The following is a 22,074-nucleotide window of genomic DNA, read 5'->3' as shown; positions in this document are numbered from 1 at the left end:
CTGGAGAGGTCAGCAGAGGTCAGGTTATTATGGCCTCTTTTTCTCCTGTAATTCTAGGAATTTAACAGCTGGTGCCCCTCCGCTACCCTTCCATCTTCCTTTTCCTATTCTTTCTCCCTATGTCCCAAGTCTCAGTTCTCTTGTCCTTGGTCACATGGGCACAAGGAAGAACTGGGCTTCTCAGAAGGTCCTGTTCGGTCCAGGGAGAAGCTCAAGTCTAAAGTTATCCAACTCTAGACAAGTTTTTGGCCCAGGTCTGAAGATTTCTGCCCCTCTCCCACTATGAAAGAGCAATCTACTGCCCACAGAAAGAAGCCTCTGGATGTCTGGCATTAAGGTCCTCCTGTTAAACATTGTGCACTCTCTTTGGACCTGTTTTCCCATCTGGCTCACTCATTACAGACAGTTGGGATAATGATGGAGGTGGGCTGAGAGCAGCATGGAGTGAGGACTGAGGAAAATGAGAAAAGCTGAAGAAAGCTTGAAGTAAAGGCTGGTGGGGCAGACTGAGTCAGTGCCCCCAACTGTTGGGAGGTTGAAACAATAGGAAGCTTGGAGGGAAAAATTCCCAAGGAGGAAGCATGTCGCACACCAAAAGGAGGCATGAGGGAGGAAAAAGGAATGTAGATCAATCCTATGGGCTCTTTTAAGCCAAGAAATACTTAGCCAAAGCTCTACCAGGCACTGAGGAGGACACAAAGATGAACAAAATATAGGTTAAGAATCAGTTCAGAAAAGACTCTCCTGTTTGGGAAGATGGGCATGGTCTTTCCTGGAAGAAGTGGGGAGATGAAATGACCCCTATGGGAGCTGCTCCTGAGGGTGCTTCCATACTGTGGAATGACTCTCCTGCCTCCCTGTCTATACTGTCCCTTGGGCTCCCCACCAACTAGGCCCAATCCCTTCCTTATCACTAGCCAGTGCAACCTCTAAGATCACAGATAAGAAAGTGTATAGAGAAGGGGCCTTCAGCTGGGATCTAGTTGGCCTGCCTCTCTTTTCTCAGGTAGAGGACCCCACTGGCCATGGAACCCTCAGGAACAGGTCCCATCAACTCAGCTCTTCTCTGGTTTCTCAGATTCTGGTTGCAGATCTTGTGACAGCTCAATGGCTCACTGGCCTCCACCCAAAAAAACTTATCTCCTGGGGCCTGGCCATCCTTGGCTCTGAGAAGACTTCCAGCTGCCTGGTGCCACCAAGGCTGGGGACAAGTAGGAGGGCAAGGGGCCGAAGGGCAGTAGCTGAGGAACTTGGCTCCATGAAGCACCCCTCACTTCATGCCTCTCCCATCTCTTGGCAGGTTGTAAGGGTTTTGGAGGGAAGAGCCTCCTTTTGGGAATTATAGGAGGTGGGATAAAGCACAGTAGGTTGGAAATTTTCTCCAATTCTGCGGCTATGGTAACTACTACCCTACAAATCACTGTTCCCCTAGAGAAAAGAGAAATAAGGCAGGGGTTTACCTTGAGCATCATCAAACCCACTGGGGTGTGGAGAGGCAATGTGACTCAAAGACCACAGGACTGGAGACAGAGATTCCAGTTAAATAGATGTAAGCAAGTTACTTTACCTGTTTGAGCCCTAGTTTCTCTAATTCAGTAGATACTTTCTTTCATCTACAAAGTAGGGTAATAATAATATCTTATATTTGCCTAAGGGCCTTACAGATTTCACATACTTTACTTCATGTACTTTATCACACAATGGAAGGTTTTATTGCCTCCTTAGGAGAGGAAACTGAGCCCTAGAGAGATTGAAAGATTGACTGAAGTTTCCAGAGCTAGTAGATGACACAGACTAGGATGGCAAATAGTGGGAAAGAAGAATAGATAGGGACCTTTGGCTGTGACCCAGACATGCCAGAATAACAAATAGGTTTCATTTGTTAGGCTAACTCCATTTGATTGATAATGGCTGCCTGTATCACCGTGTTGAGAAAGATTCTGAGGCTCAGGGAGAAATAAAGTACTGTGGTGAATTAGTGATATCCATTAAGCGTGGGGACAGGGTGAGTGGTGGCCCACATGTTGTATGTTTGACGTTCTTAGCCCAGAATCAAACCAAGGATTTCAAGTCCAAGTCCTTCCTCTATACTAATCAATTAAGTTAAATCCAAAGGTACTAGTTTAAAAAGAAATATAAGATATAGTCTCTGACTTCAAAGAGCTCATCATCTCTCAAGAAGGACAAAGATGTACTATACTGATGATGTGGCAAAATGTCCCAGGAACATAAAGGGAGCGTAAGTCCTTCTAGAGGACATTCTGGGCAGAGGGAACTGCATGAGCAAAAGCATGGAACATGGAAGTGATGTGCAGCCATGCTTGAAGGACAAACGGAATTTCTGTATAGCTAGAAGATAGGTACCTAGGGGGAAGTATCAAAGGAGAGTTTGTGAAAATTAGAGTGGCATCTGATGGTGAAGGGTTCTGACTGCTATGCCAAGAATTTGGGTTTCATTACAAAAGCTGTGGATTAAAGGATATAAAGCAGGAGTGATGGGAAAGGCCCTTGTGGCAGGGTGGTGGTAAGGAAGGTGAGGCTGGGCAGGAAGGGCAGGAGATCATTGCAACATTTCAGGTGGAAGAGAGTATGAGGCTAAACTAGAGCAGCCTCCAAGGAGATGGAGAGGAGTCCACAAAGGCAGAATTGATAAGACCCAGTGATCAAGTGGATGAGGGGCAAGAGAGAAACCCAGGGTACCCAATGGATGGTAATGCTGTGAACAAGAGGGGAAATACAGAAGAGATTTCATTTTGAGGAAAGAGGACATGAGTCTGAACATGTTAAAATTGGAATGCTCCACATAGGGGGAGCCTGTCAGTACTTGGACAGGCAGAGGTGAGGTGAAATCCATGAGAGGGGTTAAAATAGCCAAGGAAGAGAGAGTGGAGTGGTTAGAAATGAGAACCAAGGGTGGATCCCTGAGAAACACCAACTGGTAAGGGGCAGAGGAGAGACTACATCAAGAGAGATAGATCAAAAGTAAACAGAGAGAGAACCTGGAGGATAATGTCAGAGAGTAACAATGAGGCTCTTCACATACTCAGTGCTTCACAACCCATGAAGTGCTCTTACGTATATAATCTTATCTCATTCTTCCAATACCATGGTGAGGTAGGTATTATTAGGTCCTTTTTGCAAATAAAGAAAATGGAAACTCAGAGAGCTTAACTGATTTGCCCCAAATCACGAAGCCTAGAAGTGGCAGGGCCACTGAACAGTTATTCAAGGCGCACAAAAATCAGTGGATTCCCACCATATCACAGGACAAGCCAAAGAAAAAAGTATCAAGAAGAGACGGGCTGGTCATCAGTTTCAAATGCTGCAGAGAGACCGCTAGCGTCAAGGACTGAGAAAATGCCCTTGGATTTAATGACTGGAAGGTCTGCTGTGACTTCAGAGGGAGGGTTGTGCTGCTCTAACTGCCACCCAGCCTGGCTGTGTGGGTCAAATGGAATTGTTTCTAGCGTGCTTTGTAAACTGCAGAGCCTCATGGTCTGAAGGTGGCCGATACTCTTATTTTTATTATTATATATTAATAGTATTTTATTATATATTAGTAGATTGAACCATTTAATATCGCTGACATGGGACCCAATTTTTTTAATTGGCAATTTCATATGGTTCAACCAAATAATAAAAGGGTGGGCTGGGTTGGGGACTGGGCGGGAAGAGACTGTAAGAGAAGGTAAACTGCAGAGATAAGCCCTGCCCCCTGGTGGTGGCGAGGTAAATCTTCAGTGCTGGGCAGAGACAAGTAGATACCTGGTGAAGCTTCAAGTTTGCAGGAGTTCCCGCTCATCTCCTGCTCCCTTTGCCCCCATCTGTAATCTTTACAGTCCCCTCTGCTTTAAGTGCAGCTGAGGTGGGGTGTGAACTCTCCTGAGGGCCTCTGTCCGGAAAAATACTTCTAACCTCTAAACTAGTGTGATACCTCAACCGTAGGCAGGGCACACTGGTGCATGAACAAGAAAGCCCGAACAGACATCTCCGTTAATACCCTGTTTCTAGCTAACTCAGTGTCTGAGATCTCCTCCAGGGTCTTTGGGATCCTCTTCAGTGTCTCATGTCTCACTGATACTAGAATAACAATGGCAATAGAAGTTATTCCTATTAATATTGTTGCTTCCAGCTGTATCTTAGCACTGATACTGATTTTTCTGGCTCTTCAGTGGAGGTGAGGAAGTATGGGTTAACATCTCGAGTAGATGTTCTTCTGCAGTGAGGATCCAGATGGGGCCAGGCCAGGAGGCTCTCAGAATTGCTGGAGCTGGGGCTGTGGAGGCAGTGGTGCATCCTTTGTCCTCAGCTAAACTCTGCCCGGTGCCAAGCTCCTCATACAGGACCAGGATGTTCAGCCTGCTTCCCCAGACGGTGGGGAGGAACAGACACTGGTGGGGTGATGACTCGGGTGGGAGGGTGGTGCTGTGGGTGGGTGGAGGGGGGGCAGGTGTACCAAAGAGGCATGTTTTGCTGCATGTTCCAGGAAGTCAGTCATCCTCCCTCTCCAGCTGGGGACAGAGGGGGTCACTGAGATGCCTCCCTCTGTGCAGTTCTCTGCAGGAACACTGTCCCTTCCTGCAGGGGACAGAAGGCACTGCCTGGGGATTGGGTGGAGGAAGGGGCAGTGGTCCTGATCAGCCCACACTGACAGGCCGGTGTGGTATCTGCACAGAGGAGAACATCTGACGTGGCCCCATCGCTGTGTCCCTCCCTCTCTGGACTGGAAAATACACAGGAGGGTCGGGAGGGCCAGGCAGAGGTCACAGGCTCCCAGGAAATGTTCTGAAAGCTTCTGTCCTTTCTTTTGATCAGACTATGAGAACTTTTCAAACACTAACACAAGGGAAGAAAAGCCCATTCTTTCCTGGGCCAGGGCCTTGGTGTCAGGCTGAGGCTAGAGGATAGGAGGGAAGGGGATGGAGACCTAAGGGTGGGGGGCAGAGGCAACAGTGACTCAGCTGGAAAGGCAGGTCGTGGACACACACACTGCTCTCTTTTTCTCCACTTCAAGATTTGTGTGCATCTGGCTTTATTTCTAATTGTTTATTTCTCTTTGGGGCAGGACAGGAGGGAGATTAATGAATAAAGACATCCAATTTGGAAAGAACCCCAGACCCAACTCCATTATTTTTCCAACCTTGGGGGCTTACATAATCCTGCAGTGCTTTTCTTACTAGCCTTCCTCTTACACTCCTTTCCTTTCTCTTCTTTTCCCCTCTCTTTCTTATAAGAACACTTGGAAGTCAGACATGCTTCTTTTCAGTCCCCAATGCAAGCTGATCTTTTGGAGGCCTCCAAGATTGCTGTTCAAGTTGGGCTCTGTATCCACAAAAAGAGATACATGGTTGGTGAGAGAAGGCTGAATAGCTGCTTCCTCTCTCCACTGAGGCCAGTGGGAGGGATGTGTCCAAACTGCAGTGGGAGGGAGTGAGGCTAGACATGCAGTTTTAAAGCAGAACGTGACCTTGATAATCTTCAAACACAGGGCCTCCCAAACTGACCCTGTAATTCCTTCTGAAAGACAGAGGAGAGGGAATTATACCCCAAAAGATACAGGGATGCGCCACACATTGGACATTCTTGAAATCTTTTTTGTCTTTTAAATCATGTAAATTTTTATTCCACTGCGTTGTTTATTTAACATTAATATAATATTTTACTTCAAAATCTTTGAGTAAAATTGATTATCTCAGGAAAATGCACTAAACTTAATCCTGTGGCTTTGAGTACCTCCTGGCACACTAGTTCGAGACATGTGGAACTAACATAACATCCTTATTCCATAAGTAAAGAAATAAAGTCCTGCAAGGTTTAGAAATGTGCCTAAGGTCACCGCGAGTCAGTGGCAGAGTTGAGAATGGCTTCTATGCCTTTTGCTTCCCAGTTCAGCCCACTTTCCACAAAGCAATGATGCCTCTTTTTTTCCTGGCAGCATCTTCAAACACCCTTGTGCCTGATTCTCTCACTCCATCTCAGAATTCTATGCTGGGCATGTACTTAGTTCAGATGTCCAAGATGAGTGTGGGCTTAGAGACCAGCCTAACCTCAGCTTCTGAGGCTGATACTGCTGTTTGCATACAGGTCTCTCCCAACACATAGCACTTGAGCATGATGGGCAGATACTGGGACAGAGTGAGCTGGTACTATCACTCATTATTTCTATCCACCTATTTATTTATCTGTACAGCACAGTGATTGGTTCAGGAATGCCTTCAAACCTAAATTAATTGAATTAGTTAATACCTATAGTAGAAACTGCCTCCCTTTCTGATCCCATTTCTAAATCCTAAAACGAGAGGATATTTTCTGGAGGGAAGAAGTAGGGAGACAAGGAGGCTGCAGGGCTTAGAATGCCTCTATTGATGGGGACATGCCGATGGAGATAGTGTGGTACAGAATTTGAAGGTTAGAGTGTGATTAGATATATAACATACTATTCCTCCATAGCTTCAAAAATCAGCTCTCCAGGATGTGATACAGGAGGCTGAAGAAACTATGATGAGAAGAAGGGACAGTCTAGAGAGGTGTGAAAATATAAAGAGGAAGATGCAAAGGAGGACAGAAGAGAGGAACACTTTAGTAACAGTCAGCATGAAATACAAAAGGGGGCAAGCAGGGCAGCACAGATGATAAAAGAGATGGGAAAAGAGCTGGCAACAGAGCCCAAGGGAAGGTAATGGGGAGAATAAAGAAATGCCATGCAAACCCAGGAGAAGGAAGTTGGGATAATGCAATGACAAAAAGAGTATCACCACCAACCAGCAGATACACCCTTGGTATCACTGTTGGTGAGTTTTCATATCAGGCGAGTTCCCGCTCATCTCCTAGCATGCTCTAGGTGTCATCTTCTCTGGTTGTTGAGTGTTGTTGGATTTGCTCAGTGAAGGCAAATTCACTATATGAGTCACCTGATGACATAGTGGAAAGGACTTTGGAACACAGCCAGAACTAGGTACTAATGTCAGCTCTGCTGCTTGTAAGCGCTGTCACCGGGGTCTCTGAACCTGTTTCATCAGTAATCATGAAGACAAAAACTCTTTTTGTTGTTGCAGAGACGCAATATGAAGTGCTGGTCTAAAGTAGACATTTCAGTAAATGGTAGTCCCCTCCTTCTCTCTTCTTCCATTTCACTGAACCAAATGTTAGGAGAAGGAAGGACTCCACAGTCAAAAAAAGTGGCTCTAAGAAAGGATGTCCAGCAGGCCGGAGCATCATGGGGAAGAGGCCACAGGGCTGCATTCCCATGAGGTTGCTCCTCATTCTAGTGACTGACTTTTAAACACATGAAACAGGAGTGTGTTAAGGATCACAGCACATCATTGTTTTCCCAATCTGTCCTATTAAATCTCTCATGTGCTCCCAACACTTCAACCAAAATAAATGGCTCCTGCCCCGTGGCTGGCCCTGGATTTCCTCAGTGTTACACCTTTTGCTCATACTGTTCCCTTCCCTGGAGGGGCCTTCTCTTTGACCTTCAAACCCCAATCTCCAAAAGGTCCAAATCTTGCCTATCTTTCAGGACCAGTTCCATTGCTGCCTTTCTCTATAAAAATCTTCCCTGAGACAGTTAGATATGCAGGAAAAAACTCAGCTCCTTCTTGTTACTGATGTTTCCTGGTATAAATGGGGATAATAACATTCCGCTGGGGGTGTTGGGGGAATTATATGAGTTAGCATATAGAAAAACTCCCCAGCAACCTTACCTGGTGCCTAGCATGTAATAGGTGCTCAATCAATACACGCTAATTTCCTTCCCAGCCTTGCTCCCTTAAGCTAGATGTCACCTTTCCCTTCGCAAGCTCCCCTAGCACTTCATGGATACCTCTTCTATGGCACTTATCACTTCCTGCCTATTTTATTGTTGCCTCCCTTGTTAGATTATAAAGTCTTCAAGGCCAGAATCCACATCTAAATCATCTTCATATTCCAGTGTCCTGTTTCAAATCTCACACCTAGTAGATGCTAAAAAAATTTGTTTATGAATGCTTGAAAACACAGCTGAAACTGCATGGGTCTTCCTGTGTGATGGGAAACATCATTAAAGATGAGAACATTTGGCTCATTTGCATATCTATCAGTGTTGATAATTAGTTATTGGGTTTCTGTGTGTACAAGAAAAAAGAGAAAACATAAGAAAATCAATACACAAACAAGAAGGGAAAATGAGAAGATCCACATATGAGAGAGGCCCTGGACCAGAGGGAAGTTTGATCAGTCCTGCCCAGGACAAGAGCTCTCACATTTCCTTAGCCCTACTATTTTGGAGAATTGTGGAGTCCATTCACAATTCTCTTAGATTGGCCCCTATAGCCTCAGTGGTTAGGGAGCCCTCTTCTGCTCACTCCTTCACACATAAAATACTTCTTGAACACCTACTATTTGTCTTACATTGTGCTAATCATACATCAGGCTAATCAAAACATATGCCCTGAATCCTTATTTCAATAAACTTATTTTTAGTAGAAGACAAATGATGTACCAAATAAATGTGCCATAAACAGTATAGCTGGATATGTAGTTGACCCTTGAACTATGTGGAGTGGGGGAGATAGGGGCTCTAACCCAACCCAATGGAACATTCATGCATAATTATTGACTCCCCAAAAACTTAACTAATAGCCTACTGTTGACTGGAAGCCTTACCAATAACATAAACAGTTGATTAACACATATTTTGTACATTAAATATACTATATTCTTACAATAAAGTAAGCTAGAGAAAATAAAATATTACTAAGAACATCATAAGGAAAATACATTTACAGTATTTATTTTTAAAATATGCATATAAATGGGCCCACACAGTTCAAACCCTCCTTGTTCAAGGGCCAACTGTATTTCTGATCCATAGTTGGGAATCTGTATATGTGGAGGGCCGATTTAAATGTTTGACTGCACAGGTGGTTGGCTCCCCTAACCACCATGTTGTTCAAGGGTTAACTGTTGTTCAAGAATTAATACTTAAGATACTAAGCCTGTGGGGATAAGAGAAGGCTTTATGGCAGAGGGGTCATCTGAATTGGGCTCTGAAAAAGATCTTGGATATAGACACAAGAAGAAAGGTGAGGCCCAGAAGACAGGAGAACATGGATGTGTACAACAGGAAGCAGGGAACAGTTGGTTTGCCTGAAGCTTGCCAAAGGACAGAAAAGGTAGGAAATAAAGTGGAAAGGAGGTTTAGAAGCCAATTAAAGAAGACCAAATGTGCCAGACTGAGTTTGGCCTCTCTTTTGTACATAATGCAGAGACATTAAAATCTTTTGAGCTAAGGAAGGAACTGGGACAGTTATACTATACTGAAAAGTGGATGGGTTTGGGAGACAGAGGACCTGAGCATGAGTTCAGTTCCACAGTTTACCAAGTCACATCATCTCTCTGGGTCTCAGTTTCCTTTTTCATAAAATAAGGATTATAATATTAACACTTTATAGGAATGACATAAGAATGAAATCTAGAAGTGTTTTGTAAAGTATTAGATACATGCTCATTGATTCCTGATCAGAGGTGTAATTGAGAAAGAGTAAACCAGGAGCAGTGTGGGATGGATTTAAGAGAGAAAGAATGGAAAAGATGAGTCAGAGGCTGATTCAGTGATTCAGCCAAAATGCATTAAGATAATGAACCAAAGAGGAAAAGGCACAAGTAACAAGTCCACATGGCATTAGATGAATGTTGAGATGTGGGAGATTGAGGTGATCCCAAGATTTGTAGTGTGGTAACTCAGAGGATGATGACACCATTAATTGTTTAGGAAACCAAAGAGAAGCAGCAGGTAGGAGAAGAAAGAGGATTTGTTCACATTTGGAAATAAATGCATTTAGTATTAGTACCCAAAACTCCTTTCAGTCAAGTTGCTTTTGCCACAGAGAAAACAAAGTGCTTGGCTCAGGTTCACACTGCTGCCCCTCTAACCTGACAGGAGAAGGTGCACAGCTCTTCCCTACCCTCTCCACCATTGCCCATAGGAGGAGGTTGAAGCTTCTTTTCTAGACACTTAAATTTGACATAGTCCACTCCAATAACCACAGCAATTTACAAGGCTCATTCTCTTTCTCCATCCAGCCTGCAAAGGGAACAGCTGACCTAGAGGAGACCTGGGCCTGATGCCTTGGGGCTTGCTTTCTCCCTCCTTTTGAAAAAAGGATTTGTAAACATTTGCAGCTTTAGTGGAGCCTGTGTAAACTTGGGTTCTTCCCAACCTGCCATGGCACCACCTGAAGGTCTCCATAAACTCAGCATCTCCTGTGAAATAGACCAAAGCTGCAGCCCTCACTCGGGACTCTGCCTGTCCAGAACAGGCTTTCAGTCATTTCTTTACTTATTTTTTTCTTAACAAACTGCTGGGTACTAGGGAAACAGGTGAACAAATTGTGACCTTAAAAACTGTGACCTTAAATTAAGAACTCACAGGTGGCAAACAATGGTAACAAACCATTGCAAAGCACAATGATTTTTTTAAATGTTAAATTAAATTTGTACATTCCATTTTTTAAAAGAATGTTTGATTTTTTAATTTTATTGGGGAATATTGGGGAACAGTGTGTTTCTCCAGGGCCCATCAGCTCCAAGCCCATCAGGTCCAAGTCCCAAGTCATTGTTCTTCAATCTAGCTGTGGAGTATGCAGCTCAGTTCCAAGTCCAGTTGCCGTTTTCAATCTTTAGTTGCAGGGGGCGCAGTCCACTATCCCATGTGGGAATTGAACCAGCAACCTTGTTGTTGGGAACTCGCACTCTAACCAACTGAGCCATCCAGCCGACCCTCTGGGAGCTCAGCGGCAGCTCATTGTCTTCAATCTAGTTGTGGGGGGTGCAGCTCACTGGCCAATGTGGGAATTGAACTGGCAACCCTGTTGTTCAGAGCTCGCAGTCTAACCAACTGAGCCATCTGGCTGCCCCCACAATGATGTTTTAAAATAGGATGTATACAAGTCCATGCTTAGTAAACCATGCTGGGGTAGAACGAGAAGATAGATAAGTAGGAAGTCATCAAATAGGCATGGAGTGGGGCAATGTGAAAGCATGTCCAAAGGTAGAAAGAATGAAACAGTGAGGCTCTTTACAGGGTTGAAGTCCAGAATTCATGTAGAAGAGTGGTAAGAGTAGAGCCAAGAAGTAGGCAGAGACCAAATCAAGAAGGGTCTCGAATTCTGTGCTCAGAGGTTTGCAGCTTATCCTAAAAGCAACAGGGAGCCATGGATCAATTTGAGTCACGAGAGGCACCAGAGCAATGGTCATAGTCCAGAGAAGTCCTATACTCAAGAAAGGCTCTGATAGGGGCCGGCCTGGTGGCTCAGGCGGTTAGAGCTCCATGCTCCTAATTCCAAAGGCTGCCGATTAGATTCCCACATGGGCCGGTGGGCTCTCAACCACAAGGCTGCCAGTTCAACTCCTGGAGTCCTGCAAGGGATGGTGGGCTCTGCCCCTGCAACTAAGATTAAACAGGGTACCTTGAGCTGAGCTGCCACTGAGCTCCCAGATGGCTCAGTTGGTTGGAGCGTGTCCTCTCAACCACAAGTTGCCAGATCGACTCCTGCAAGGGATGGTGGGCTGCGCCCCCTGCAATTAGCAGCGGCAACTGGACCTGGAGCTGAGCTGCACCCTCCACAACTACAATTGAAAGGACAACAACTTGAAGCTGAAACAACTAAGATTGAAAGGAGAACAACTTGACTTGGGAAAAAAAAAAGTCCTGGATGTTCCCCAATAAAGTCCTGTTCCCCTTCCCCAATAAAATCTTTTAAAAAAAGAAAAGAAAAAAAAAAAAAAGAAAGGCTCTGATAAATCCATTCATTCTGAAGAATAAATGACTCATGAGCTCACAGGTAAAGAAAGCAACTCAGGGTTGGTTGATTGACAGGCATGAAGCAGTAGGTGGGAATGGTATTTGCTGAGGGAACATGCTGGACATCACTGTAGGTATGAGTGGCCTTTGTTTCAGAGAAAGAATCATTAGTTCAATTTTTAGAGGAGAAAGAAGGTGATTGTCTTTGTTTCTGTTTTCACTCCTCAGAAGTTTTCAGAATTCTTCAGATCCTGTCCCTTGAATCTAACTGCGACTGTTTTTGGGAAACAGCACCCTCTAGAGGAAAGAGTATGTGTTTCAGGTGGGGCAGTAACTACCATTTCCAGAGCTTTGGCCTGTTCCCTTCCCAGGGGCCTGGACAACTGTGGGTGGAGTGTATCTGATTGTTTATCCACTTCTGATTCTCACCACCACGGAGAACAGAGCTGTTTGGCTGTGGATGGTGGCATAACAGCTGGGAGCAGCAGATAACAGCTGGAGGAGGCAGATCTAAAGGCTGACAACACACACAGCTGGAGGCTTTAATCACAACAGAGTTTTAGCCAGTAGCCAAAATCTCCAGTGCTATGTCCGTAGCCTTAACATTGGGCTCTAGAAGCTCCAGGCTCTGTCTTCTCTGTCACAGCCATGATCCTCCATACAGAGTACCACAGAGGTATTATACCTCCTGAGAATATGAGATCCATGAGAATCAACCTGAGGAGCACAGAAGCAGTTGCTACAATGACAAAGCTCTTGACCAGGAGTCGGAAGACCAACTCTATCACTGATCTACTTGGGGAAAATCTGTCTGAGCCTTAGTTTCTAATGATGCCTTTCCTACTTACCTCATGGTGTGTGGGTCAAATTACATATTTTATAAACTATAAAGTGATCTATAATCAAAGACTATTGTTTTGGGAATGATAAGCAAAGCTTTTCTTGAGCTTCCATTTCCTCAAATATGCAGAATCTCTGCTCAACACAGACAAAGTCAGGACTTTGGTGAAGAACCCCTGAACGTTACCATAGGAAATGCAGCGGTAGGGATTGGGAGGAGGAGGCAGGCATCTTGATCCCCATGAGTGTAGGTGGAAGCTTAAAGACAATCTTTCAATCTACCATCCAAAGCTTTACTCTCCTCTAGAGAATATCTACAAAGTGCTTGTCTAACCTGTACTTGAATACCTCAGGGGACAGAGTACTCGCTACCTTTCGAGAAGGTCTTTCTACATTTGAATGTCCCAGTTGTTACAGTGTTCTTTGTCATATGAATATGGAATGTTTTCCTGTGTAGTTTGAACTCATTGAACCTGGTTGCTCCTCTTGGAGTGCAAAGAAAAATTTAAACCCGTTCACTTGACAGGCCTTCAAACCAAATATTTGCACACAGCCATCACATCCCTCAAATCCCTTTTCCCAACTAAACTCCATATCCTTCAACAATTTCTTATACGATCTGGTTGTAAATCCTTTCATATCCTCATTTCTCCTTGCTACTCAATACTGCAGGTATGAGATGAACAGAGCAGAGCAGAATCATCTACTTCCTTATTCTACTTTAATTCAACTAAAGTAACCTAAGATTGCATTGCTTTTTTGGCAACCAAAACACATAGGTAAGTCATACATGATTATTTTCTGCTAAAATTTATTTTCATAGTTCTGCTTACTAAATCACATCTTTGCAATCCAGAACATACTCAGGTAATTTTTAGACCCAAACACATAACCCAACATTTATCCTTTTTGTTAGATTTGGCCCACTCATCTGTCCCCTTTTGGATCCTAATTCTGCCCCCAACCTTGCATTTGTGATTTATCTCATTTGTGTCATTCACATAATTGATGGCCATGCGTTCTATAATTTTGAATAAAATTAGTGTTAAGAACTTCGAATAGGAAAAGGCCAAAGATAAAGCTCTCTGGTACATCACTAAAAAACTGATTCCAGGCTATCACAACCCGCTCACCAGTACCATTGTTTTTCTATTTTTATTTTTAATTAGAGTAGCATTCTGTTTATTTTTCTCTGACATATCCCCAAGGACATAATGAGAGATCTTGTCAAAACTCTTGCTTAGATATGCTATATCTATTGCATTTCTCTGATATGTCAATTTGGTAACCTTGACATTTAAGGAAATTAGGTTAGTTTGATGTGACTTATTCTTATTAACCCCATGCTGGGTCCTACTGCTAAATACCTTTCCCCCACTCTGCCCACATACTTACAATCTTACTGTTCCATTCTAGAATCTTGCCTAGGATCAATAGCTCACTTGTTTGTCTGTAGTTTGTGAAACGTATCTGATTTTTCTTATTGAAAATTATGTTCACTCATTCACAACTTTCCAGCACTTCCTCTGTTCTCTAACAATGCCTCAAAATCTCTTATACAGGTTTCACATCTTTCAAGTTTGAGGATCAAATGAGAAGGCATGTGAATGTGTGAACTTTGAAATGGTATATAAATGCAGGCATTATAGTGGTTGTTCCTTAATATTACTATTACTACAGAGTACTGAATGGGCTTTACTTGGGATCTAAATAAATCTTCAAACTTCATAATTACAGAGCTTTCCTTTCACTCCAAAGTAGCTAAGGATATTGGGAAGTAGGTGGTATCCAGGTCTGGCTGAGTAGTCTCACTCAGGCAAAAGTTCCAAGTGGGTGGGGGCTGGTAAAATGGGCTCCTGATTAACTCTAAACATTCTGTCTCATCCATTGTTGATCTCCAACTTAGTGCTTACTTGGGTGGGTATATGAATGGACCCAAATTATTTAGTGTTTTCCAGGTGTAAGGCCATGGAGAAGACAGAGTTGGAGGCAGTGTGAAGAAAAATGATAAAATGCAATGGCTCAGACTTCTCAGAAGGGAGAATGTGATGAGCCTCTCTGTTCTCCAAGGACCAAACTCCCCAGAGATCACCCCGCTCGTTCCCAGAAGATCTGGCCATCAGATCCAGAGTCAAAGAGCTCAAGTGATTAAAATTATTTCTCTACTGGAAAACTACAAGTTACTCTTTGGGCAGGGGTGCCAAGCACCTTGTATTAAGTGAGCTGTCTCCCATTTCAGAGTCTTGTTCCACTTTCTACTATCAGGACAAATAGCAATCCTGAATTTAAGCTTGTGCAGACATAGCCACTAACTAACATATACTCCTAATCCTCCTACTTCACTCAATCAGGACAGTTTTGCCACCTCCAACCTGGCATTTCTCCCAGTCCCTGGGAAAATATTCCAGTGCTGCCAGGAAGCTTCAGCATGTTGCTTCTCCACCACCATTGCTTATTTCTTCTTGCTCTTTTTGTCCTGTCTGTTGCTCTTCCTAATACCACCCCAGACCCTAACCCAGACCGAAGTTCCCGAGATGATGCAAATTGATGATGATGATGATGATGATACTAATACATAGTGATATGGGCTGGGTGCTTAGAGAACATCTTGAAGGGTAGAAGAATGGCCAGTTTATGCTATTTTCTAAGCCAGATGAATATCTTAGTATCATCAACGAGTATAGACTTGGGGCTAGGGGAAAGAATGGATAAATTAAGGGTATGTTTGTATTAAGCAGGGTTAGCCTGGAAGGATCTCAACAGGGTAGTCTTTCTTGCTGATGCCATTCATGAGGGTGAGAAGGGGTCTTATTTTAGAATTAGAGATAGTCACAGAATTGGTTTTGTGGTAAATGGAGACCAGTAGAGCTCTCTTTACTCTGGCCCTACATTCAAGAAACTGTGAACTTATTACTCTTTCTTCTCTGCCTCTCCTAAGAATTACAAATACCTAATAGATGGTATTGCAATCATTTGCTCATTGAACACATGTCTTTCTCACTAGGCTGCGAGTTCCTGGACAGCAAGGATGATGTTATTTTCATCTTTGACTAACCAGCATCTTGCACAGTGCCTGGCATATCGCAAGTGCTCAAGAAATATTTGCTAATAAAAGAACAAATCAGTGGTACTAAAATGAATGTTATTTCTTCCTTCCCATGGGGTGATGGCTGGGAGTTGGCTGAATTCCTGCAATAACCTCCATTATACTGTCTTGCTCCCTCCAGATGACATCAGTTGCCAAGGTATATTACAGTCAAACCACTCAGACAGAAAGCCGGCCCCTAATGGGCCCAGGGATACGACGGCGGAGAGTCCTGACAAAAGATGGTCGCAGCAATGTGAAAATGGAGCACATTGCTGACAAGCGCTTCCTCTACCTCAAGGACCTGTGGACAACCTTCATTGACATGCAGTGGCGCTACAAGCTTCTGCTCTTCTCTGCCACTTTTGCAGGCACCTGGTTCCTCTTTGGTGTGGTGTGGTATCTGGTAGCTGTAGCCCATGGGGACCTGCTGGAGCTGGGCCTCCCAGCCAACCATACTCCCTGTGTGGTACAGGTGCACACACTCACTGGGGCCTTCCTCTTCTCCCTTGAATCCCAGACCACCATTGGCTATGGCTTCCGTTACATCAGTGAAGAGTGCCCACTGGCCATTGTGCTTCTGATTGCCCAGCTGGTGCTCACCACCATCCTGGAAATCTTCATCACAGGTACCTTCCTGGCAAAGATTGCTCGGCCCAAGAAGCGGGCTGAGACTATCCGTTTTAGCCAGCATGCAGTCATAGCTTCCCACAATGGGAAGCCCTGCCTTATGATCCGAGTCGCCAATATGCGTAAGAGCCTCCTCATTGGCTGCCAGGTGACAGGCAAACTGCTTCAGACCCACCAGACCAAGGAGGGCGAGAACATTCGGCTCAACCAGGTCAATGTGACTTTCCAAGTAGACACGGCCTCTGACAGCCCCTTCCTTATTCTACCCCTTACCTTCTACCATGTGGTAGATGACACCAGTCCCTTGAAAGACCTTCCCCTTCGCAGTGGTGAGGGTGACTTTGAGCTGGTGCTAATCCTAAGTGGGACAGTGGAATCTACCAGTGCCACCTGCCAAGTGCGCACCTCTTACCTGCCAGAGGAGATCCTTTGGGGCTATGAGTTCACACCTGCCATCTCGCTGTCAGCCAGTGGCAAATACATAGCTGACTTCAGTCTTTTTGACCAAGTTGTGAAAGTGGCCCCTCCTAGTGGCCTTCGTGACAGCACTCTACGCTATGGAGACCCTGAAAAGCTCAAGCTAGAGGAGTCATTAAGGGAACAAGCTGAGAAGGAGGGCAGTGCCCTTAGTGTGCGCATCAGCAATGTCTGACAGCTTGGTTTCCACCTCCTTATCCCTCTGGTTTCATTTCTTTTTTTGGCACCCTGGGTGAGAATATTACCCTGGCTTACTGGAGAGTTCTGGAAACACCTACTCCCTATTCCCTTTCCTTTAAGCCAGTGGTCTGTGGGTAGTCACCTCACCCCACTTTTACCGTATTTTACATACCTCCCTTAAGCCAGGATAGGGAAAGGGGAGGGAAGATTAGACTGAAGTGGCTTAGAGGCCTCAGCAATGCTTGGAGACTCATATTAGGAAGACCATGCAGTCGGATGGATAGACTCCCCTCTACCTCCCGCCACCACGAGAAAGTTTGGTGACTTGAGGCTAGAGTCCCCTCCCTCTCTAACTTTCCACCTAGCAAGTTCCCTAAGGCCAGACTCTCTGATGGTCCCTTTGGGGTCTGTGCCCTCAGAAATATAGGAATCTGGGATCAATTTATCTTTGGGGTCTCTACCAACCCCTATTCAAAGAAGTCAGGGTTTTTCATGGTGAGTTTCTGTTAGCAACTCCTGACTATAACCTAGGTCCTTGGTCTCCACTATTTTCCTCTTTCTAGTTTTGAAAGTGAACCCTCTCTTAGCATATCCAGTTCTCTCATCGATGCCTCTGCTCTCAGAGAATCGGGTTGACCAAGGAAATAGAAAACCTATAGTCACAACCACCACACCTGCACCCATCCTGGATTCTGAACTCTTCAGTATGGAGTGACCAATGCAGAGCTGTTGTTCAAACCCATGAACCTATCCTCCAGGCTGCCCTTGGAGGATTGGTTTCCCTGTGTCCACTGAATGGGACGACCCTCGTTAATATGTTCCCCTGGAAAAATTCCACTGCCTAGACCCCATGAAAAAGTTTGAAAATGGTGTTCCAGATTACACTGCCCCTGGCCTCTCTTCTTTTCTGCCCAGCCCACTCTTCCCTTAACCCCAAAACTTCAGAGGAAGGCGGGGGTGGGCGCGGGAGAGGAAATCCAAGGGCCTCCCTTTGTTAACACTGTTCAACTAAAACTAGACTCACAGGGCACAAAGTTCCCAGGAAAGTTACATCAACCCCACCAAGTGGGATGAATAATTTATCAGATTTCTGGACTGCTGTACATAGAGCCTGTGGGAATTGGCGATGCTTTGTTAAGGTTTGGGCAGAGGCAGAACTCTGTGGCTGGCAAACACTATTCTCCTTGTTACCCCTCCCAGTGCCCTCTGAAAAGTGCCAGCTGTTTCATTAGGCAATGTTGGGAGGGAAGGAAATTATACCTCCTGATTAATTAACCATGGTCTCCCTCAGCGATTCCTGAGACTTAGTATAAAATGAATATCAGTCTCATCTCTACTCTCCTTTGCCATGAGGCCAGTTTCAGGCAAGTTAAAAGGCATACTTTAAGAGATCAGACTCAGGCCATTCCTTGTTCCCTGGCAGGGACTGTGTTAGGGGTCAGGAGAGGTATGGGCACCAGAACCTTCTCAAAAGCCCTAAATCCCAAGAGTGCTTCCTGGTCTCATTTAGATACCAAGGAACTCCCACCACCACACCCCAAAGTGGTTCAGCAGACAGTCTTTGTATGAATCAAGTGGCAGTTTATTTAAGGTGGACTCAGCCAATTGTTACAAGCCACACACTTATATAGAATGTGTACATGCATCTGTGTGCAGAGCCTTGCAGAGAAACAAAATTTTAAGGCTGGAACCATGGTTACCACTTACTACCTACAACTGTACAAGATCGTCTTATATTGATCTCTCCTTGAACTCTAATTATACCTTGAAAATGAAGACCCTTATTCTCCACTTATTGTAAACCCCACCATTACTCTCTAGTACTTAGGAAAGCAAGAACCAGAAAAACTTGAAAATCTTAAACAGAGAACAGAAGGCAAAGAGCCAGCTTCTGGACCCTCAACTTTATTCAACATTAAAGTTACCTGATTTCTTTCAATGTGTAAGGGTAAAAAGTATTGCAGTATTTGTGTATGTCATTTATCCATTAGCAAGTTATCCTCCTAGTTTCTTCTACACACAGCTGCTTCCCTTCTGAGGGAATTACTCTCTTCCCACCCCCTGATGTCTATTCAGATTCTCCTCACATTCTTGGATAACAAAATGAGAACATTTTCTGACTTACCTTTTTTGATTCTCCTCCATGATTCCAGACTTTACTCTAAGTTGCACTTTAAATCATACTGTCCTTTCACTTCAATCTGGCTTATTTTCCCATAAGCCCCGTCCCTCACTGTCAACCCTAAATGGCTTTTTAGACTACAGACCTCATCTTCTCTGAAGTCCTCTTTCAGGCTATCGAATAGGCTTTAGAAGCAGCCAGGTCTGGTAAAAAACAGGGTCCCTTACCACACTAACATGGACCTGGCATGTCAGAAGCACTAGGCACAAATGTTCAGGAGGGAGATTTCAGAGAATAGGCTAAACAACTGATGAGGGCAAAACAAAAGATGAGAAAGGGTGCTACTGAGAAATCTAGTGAAATCGATGATACCCTTGAGTCTTACTTGAGCTAGCAAACAAGAGTAGGTGGAAGCTTGGGGAATTAAGATATGGTACATATGAAAGGTTTATCTAAGAAGAAACAGATTATATCTATACCTATAGATACAGAGATCCATCCATCCATCCATCCATCCATCCATCCATCCATCCATCCAGGGATGTATATAGATGTATATAGGACCAAATATACTGAATGTACAGAAAGGAAGTGTTCAGAGATCTCGGCATTGGGGCAGATATCGTGCTGTGGTTTTGGGGTAGGACTCCCCGTATTTCCAAACTTACAACAAGTAATCCTGGTTTCAATATGGAAGTGAGATACCTGATAAAGGCTTTCAGTTTTGATAATAGGAAAGTGAGTGGTGGAAGCTTCTCTTCAGAAATAAACAGGCATCCATTGAGACTTCCGATAAATCCTGTGCTGCTGATAGGACCAGGAAGATGGGAGACAGGAAGAAAAGGGAGATACTCCACCCTTGGAAATCTAGGAAAATCCCTATTTATGCTGTGTTCCCATCCCCAGAAATGTCTTGTCACTGTAGTACTTTTAAAAAATTTTAAATAAAAGCACCCTTCTATTTCCCTCTCTTGAAGTACACTGTATTTCCCTTCTTCCACAAGGGTGGGGGCAACTGCAGCTTCCAGCCCCTGGAAGCGATGGCTATTCAACTGAGAACCTGAACACTTTGTTGTGTGGAGGCACTGAAGGGGAGCTTCAACCCTAGAATTCAAAGGCCAGGATGAAAGAGGTGTTGGGCCCAAGATAACTCCCAAGGCAGAGGCCCAGCCCTCTGTGAGGCTGAAAGCAGCCCAAAGAGAATGCTGTCTATGCTAGGGGAATCCCAATCCTGGCATTTGGGCATGAGGCATGGTGCTTTGGCTTTGATGCTTCTGTATGAAAAATGGGGCTATCAGCTGCCCTAGCGGATGGTGCAGATACAGAAGAGGCTTCTGAAATCCCTGCTCTTGCTTCACTACTCCCCCAACCTCTGTCAGCTAGTAAGACCATCCAGGAATTTCCCTATGAGGCCTTAGAGGAGAAAAGAAGCCAGTTTTACTATTGCTACAAGCCAGGGACACTGCCCCCTCCCCAGGGCTGCTAACCTGGTCCTTTACTCCTGCTAGTTAACCTAGTTTATTTGTAAAATAACACACTAACTTTGCTGTAAAGTTATCAAGGGCCTCCAGGTTCAGTAATGGCCAACTCTACTAAGGCAAAAGTATCTAGGGATAGTTTTCCCATTCATTGCATTAAAGACTAAACCAGGTCAAATTTACCTTGGAAAAAGATGTGTGAGATTTTTTTGTTTTTGTCAATTCAGAACAAGCTACTAAACAAAATGGACGAATCTCTGTTCTTCACTCTAGCTTCTTTTAGAACTCCAAACCAAGGCTTGAACTTACAAGCTTACCTATGGGAAAGGAGGCTAAATTAGGCTGTGCTGGAAGAACTGATCATGTGACCAGGTTTCCCTTCATTGTTATTATCTACTCCCTCTACTCCTTTTCCGCACCTACCTGCATTAACTTTAGGATCTTTTAGCAAATACCTTTCAAACTCAGTTTTAAAAGGACAATATATATATTTTTTCAAAGACCCAGAAATCCAAAAATTGGCTCAGCTTAATCCAGGAAAGTCAAGTTGCTTTGGATCCCAGGCATTGGATCCCTTTTGGCACGTATGATGTCTTTAGATCCCTTTTGGCCAGTGACCATGCACCCAATTTTCCTTCCATGCTATCACGTAGACATTCTTTATATATCCTCAAGGCTCTGTAAGCCTACTCATTTAATTGTTGGGCACTTCTTCTCCTAACTCTCAAAGAAATGGATTTCTTTTTAACTCATTTATGTCATTAGCCTGGAAAAGGCATGGTTGTCTAGCCCTGAATTCTCTCTGATGAGGAGCAATAGATGCCACAGTCACTGACTCTTGTTCCTCAGAAATGGAAGGATGGGGGTGGTGGTGGTGGGGAATTGGGGCTCTTATCATCGTCAATAAATACTTATCTACAATATTTGGGAAGCACTAGTTTAGGGGTGAGTCATAAGGCGTACAATATAAATGATACATGAAATATGTAGTCTCTTAAAGTTTGAAGAAACTTATAAATTTGTAAGGAAAACAAGATAAAATGACAAGTACCATACACTAAAGGCCAGATATACCATTAACATGTTCCAGAGTGAGATCTCTTTGGAAAACATTTTATAGGAACAGACACTAGAGAGGGAATGGTATCAATCTAAGAGCTCTGATTTGAACACATTTGACATAAGAGTCAAGAAAAATGAGCAAATACTGAGTTCCTGTTAGGTGGAAAGTACCATTTACATAACAAAAAAATAGAGGACATGATACATTCCATAAAGGGACATAGAGTCTTATTGGGCTTTGCACCTGCTATTCTTCTGTGGAACTCTCCCTATGGCTTGCCAATCCCCAACATTGTTAACTCTTACTACCGTGTTTCTCCGAAAATAAGACCTAGCCGGACAATCAGCTCTAATGTGTCTTTTGGAGCAAAAATTAATCTAAGACCCAGTATTATATTATTATTATATTATATTA

General features: G+C 44.1%; 1 protein-coding gene across 5 annotated transcripts in view; it reads left to right on the top strand.

The window, feature by feature from the left end:
- The window catches only part of KCNJ10 (potassium inwardly rectifying channel subfamily J member 10), a 31,328-nt gene extending 11,233 nt beyond the window's left edge, over window positions 1-20,095 (top strand). The window contains exons 2-4 of one of the 5 annotated variants that reach the window (XM_081026331.1): window positions 13,298-13,404; window positions 14,574-14,769; window positions 15,853-20,095. In XM_081026331.1, the coding sequence (XP_080882457.1) occupies window positions 14,638-14,769; window positions 15,853-16,992 (1,272 nt within the window). In that variant the 5' untranslated portion in view covers window positions 13,298-13,404; window positions 14,574-14,637 and the 3' untranslated portion in view covers window positions 16,993-20,095. The other 4 variants (XM_081026332.1, XM_081026330.1, XM_081026333.1 and 1 more) reach the window with 4 other exon arrangements.
- Window positions 20,096-22,074: the final 1,979 nt, after the last annotated feature.

The sequence above is a fragment of the Rhinolophus hipposideros genome (assembly GCF_964194185.1).
Source record: "Rhinolophus hipposideros genome assembly, chromosome: 19".
Lineage (NCBI taxonomy): Eukaryota > Metazoa > Chordata > Mammalia > Chiroptera > Rhinolophidae > Rhinolophus > Rhinolophus hipposideros.
The sequence above is the reverse complement of the archived record's forward strand: the minus strand, read 5'-3'. Positions and strand labels throughout refer to the sequence as shown.